At 46.0% G+C, this 4,081-nt stretch overlaps 1 protein-coding gene across 1 annotated transcript; it reads left to right on the top strand.

Annotated features, from left to right (window-relative positions):
* Positions 1–3,039: 3,039 nt before the first annotated feature.
* LOC102436108 (peroxiredoxin-4) lies at positions 3,040–3,660 on the top strand. Its single transcript, XM_006103182.1, has one exon. The coding sequence runs from the start codon at positions 3,041–3,043 to the stop codon at positions 3,617–3,619; it is 579 nt and encodes a 192-aa protein (XP_006103244.1). The 5' UTR covers position 3,040; the 3' UTR covers positions 3,620–3,660.
* Positions 3,661–4,081: the final 421 nt, after the last annotated feature.

Consider the following 4,081-nt stretch of genomic DNA (forward strand, 5'->3'; position numbering starts at 1 on the left):
ACGTGGCCCAAGGTCACTACTGACTAGCCCCGTCCCATTATCTATGCCTCAGACTTCTAGGGACCAGCAATGACCTTAGGTTCTGCTTCAAGAACTGTTGAGCTTATTTTTTTGCCCTAACTTGTTTGGCTCAGTGGATGGAGCGTTAGCCTGCAGACTGAAGGGTCCCAGGTTCGATTCCAGTCAAGGGCATGTACCTTGGTTGTGGGCACATCCCCAGTAGGGGGTGTGCAGGAGGCAGCTGATTGATGTTTCTCTCTCATCAATGTTTCTAACTCTCTATCCCTCTCCCTTCCTCTCTGTAAAAAACCAATAAAATATATTTTTTTAAAAAAAGAACTGTTGAGCTTATTTTTAACCTCTAATCTCTCTTCTTTACCACCTAACATACAGTGCCAACCTGAATCAAATCAGATTTGAATCTAGAGTAGCGGTTCTCAACCTGTGGGTCGCGACCCTTTTTGGGGTCGAACAACCCTTTCACAGGGGTCGCCTAAGACCATCGGAAAACACATATATAATTACATATTGTTTTTGTGATTAATCCCTATGCTTTAATTATGTTCCATTTGTAACAATGAAAATACATCCTGCACATCAGATATTTACATTATGATTCATAACAGTAGTAAAATTACATTTATGAAGTAGCAACAAAAATAATTTTATGGTTGGGGGTCACCACAACATGAGGAACTGTATTAAAGGGTCGCGGCATTAGGAAGGTTGAGAACCACTGATCTAGAGGTCAGGGTTCGTCGATGGCAACTGCACTGTGGCTCCCCATGCCTGTGGGATAAAGTTCAAGTGCTATAGCATGGCTTACAAGGTAGTCTGCATGCTGCAGGATTTCCTTTCACTATAGTTCTATGTTCTTTGAAGCTGCTTAAACTGTGCATGGTGCTTTTTGTGTTCCGGAACCTATGACTTCAACAGCCCCTGATCTGCTTTAGAGGGAAGCATCCTCCAATTTCTTTAGGGGATTTGACCCTTTTGGCCACTACCTTACCTAATCTATAATGTTAAAGATGCAGGTTGGAGGTGGTATGATGGTCAGGGACCCAACATTGCCTACACATCCCCCCGTAACAATCCCCTACTTAAACCAGTCAGGACTTTCTTGGGTGAGACACAAATCCAATTACCCTAGACCAGTGGTTGGCAAACTGCGGCTCACGAGCCACATGTGGCTCTTTGGCCCCTTGAGTGTGGCTCTTCCTAAGCCTTAGGAGTACCCTAATTAAGTTAATAACAATGTACCTACCTATATAGTTTAAGTTTAAAAAATTTGGCTCTCAAAAGAAATTTCAATCGTTGTACTGTTGATATTTGGCTCTGTTGACTAATGAGTTTGCCAACTTCTGCCCTAGACAAAAAGTAAATGTTACTGATTTCAGGAAGGGCATAGGTATAGCTGGGCAAGATTGGAAGCAGGATGACATGATTTCTCTGGAATGTCCTTGCTGCTTTTCTCCATTGCTTTAAGTGTCAAATTCATTCTCTCCTATGGAAGACTGACTTTCTCCCACTGGTGGAGGGCATGGCTCCTAACTGCTTTATGCTCATCTCTTGCAAACATCACTACCAGAAAGGAAAAAGCTCTTCTCAATAAAGATTCAGTTACACAACAATAAGGAATGACACTTTCAGAAGATGGACATATGACTAATGCAGGGCCAATGATTACTGTTGTCAAGGGATCAGGTGCCTTGATTGGTCTCTTTTGGGTCACCTGTGCAACCATAGCCTATAATTGACAGCCTCCCACTCAAACTGCATGATTGGAGTAGGGAAGGAGAATTTTTCAAAAGGAAAGTACTCTTACCAAAGGAAAATGATAGTTGGAGAGGAAAACAGTGCTGGACAAGCAATACTGAATGTCCGTTTCCCAGCCCCCCAGTACACAAAGGACACATTGACAAGAAATGAAAGCAGAATTACACTTAAGTGTGTGTATTACTCACCAGGTTAATGACATGTAGCTCTCAACACAGAGCTCCTAATTATGCATAAGACTTGAGTTAAACCTTGGATCTGAGGCTTATGCAGGGTTGCTACCTACCTCCCAAACTCAAAAGTCAGATCAGTAACCAACATGTTTAGGAAAAGAGAGAGCAGAGCTTCAAATGCAAGGAGAAAGAAATTTGTGAAGTCGCCCACACAATACGGACTGGGAAGCTTTCTCTCATTCTAACTGACAGAATCAATACCCTGAGTCAGGAAGCCCCCGGGAGGCTTAGCTCTGCCCCAACTAGTAAATGAGACCCGATCCATATCGCAGCAATCTGGCTGGCCAGCAGGTCCTCTCTGGGTGGTGAGTGGGAGTCAGGAAGGGGCGGGTTGATTGGTGAAAGTGCTTTCTCCTTTACGTTTACCCCTTTGTGATGTGGTGGCCAGTGGGCTCAAGATTATGGTCCTGAGCTGGATGGTGAGGGCTTTGGGGGCAGGGCCCCTGCCCCAGCTTCCTGTGACTGCCACTGTGACAGCACAATGCCTGCCTGCAGAGGCGGGCACTCAGGAAATATCATTGGACAGAAGGATTCAGAGCAAACTGCTACCCAGAATGTCAGCTGCCAAGGGGTTCCGGTGGAACTGAGGGGCACAGAGTTGGTGCCTGGGAGCTGGCCTATCTGGCCACTCTCTCCAGTGGGCAGGAAGCTCACTGGGGCCCACTTGGTGGGCAACCCCTTCTGCCAACTGGGGCACCTCAGCTCAGCCCAGAGTAGAGGTGTCAGGAAATATCTCTCTGCCCAAGCTTCCTCTCCCAAACTTAGAGGCCCAGCATAGGGCCTAGAATTCACTGAGGCTGAGTGGCTGTTTGTTCAACAATCAATCAATCAGCATGGATCACCGAAGCCGATCTCGCAGCAGAGGCCTGAGCCGAATTCCTGGGACTCAGACCCGAACTCCCAGTGCCCCACTCCCCTTGCACGTGGAACAGGAGGCCAGGGAAGGAGAAGAATGGGAGCAGGGAGAGCTTGCTCGTCAGAGGACTGCTATCAACCTGCCCGTGGAAAGTGGAGAGCTGGCAGACAATGTTATGGTTTCCAAGCCAGCACCTTATTGGGAAGGAACCGCTGTGATAAATGGAGACTTTAAGGAGCTCAAGTTAACTGATTATCGTGGAAAATACCTGGTTTTCTTCTTCTACCCACTTGATTTCACTTTTGTGTGTCCAACTGAAATTATCGCCTTCAGTGATAGAATTGAAGAATTCAGATCCATAAACACGGAAGTGGTGGCATGCTCTGTCGATTCACAGTTCGCCCACTTGGCCTGGATTAACACCCCTAGAAGGCAAGGAGGACTTGGGCCAATAAAGATTCCACTTCTTTCAGATTTGACCCATCAGATCGCAAAGGACTATGGCGTGTATCTGGAAGACTCGGGCCACAGTCTTAGAGGTCTCTTCATTATCGATGACAAGGGGATCCTAAGACAGATGACTCTGAATGACCTTCCTGTGGGTAGATCGGTGGATGAGACACTGCGTTTGGTCCAAGCATTCCAGTACACCGCTAAACATGGAGAAGTCTGCCCTGCTGGCTGGAAACCTGGTAGTGAAACAATAATTCCGGATCCAGCTGGAAAACTGAAGTATTTTGACAAACTGAACTGAAAATACTTCCTCAGGCTATGATGCTTGAATGCTTTCAATAAAGGTCAATTAAAAAAAAAAGTTTAAGGTCTTTACTCAAATTTATGGCCAACCAAGAAGGACATAACCCCCTTCAGTGAAGGAGACCATCAATCATCAAGGGAAACCCTTGAGGCTATCCCCTAACATTTACCAGTAATTTTTATAAATTCCTGGGACCAGAGAAATGGGTAGTTCCACTGCTGACTCTAGAAACTTCTAAAATGGACAGAAGAAGACATTTAGTTCAAGGTCACAGGCTTACCAAATATTGACCCCCTATTTTATTTCTCAACCTAAATATTTCCTAGTCTTATAGAAAAACTAGAGGCCCAGTGCATGAAATCTGTGCAGTTGTCAGGGGTGGGGGGTGGGGGTGGGAGGGAGAGGTTCTCAGCTCAGCCTGTGTCCTCTCGCAGTCCGGGAGCCCTTGGGGAATGTCTG

This window comes from Myotis lucifugus, unplaced genomic scaffold (genome assembly GCF_000147115.1).
Source record: "Myotis lucifugus unplaced genomic scaffold, Myoluc2.0 scaffold_466, whole genome shotgun sequence".
NCBI lineage: Eukaryota > Metazoa > Chordata > Mammalia > Chiroptera > Vespertilionidae > Myotis > Myotis lucifugus.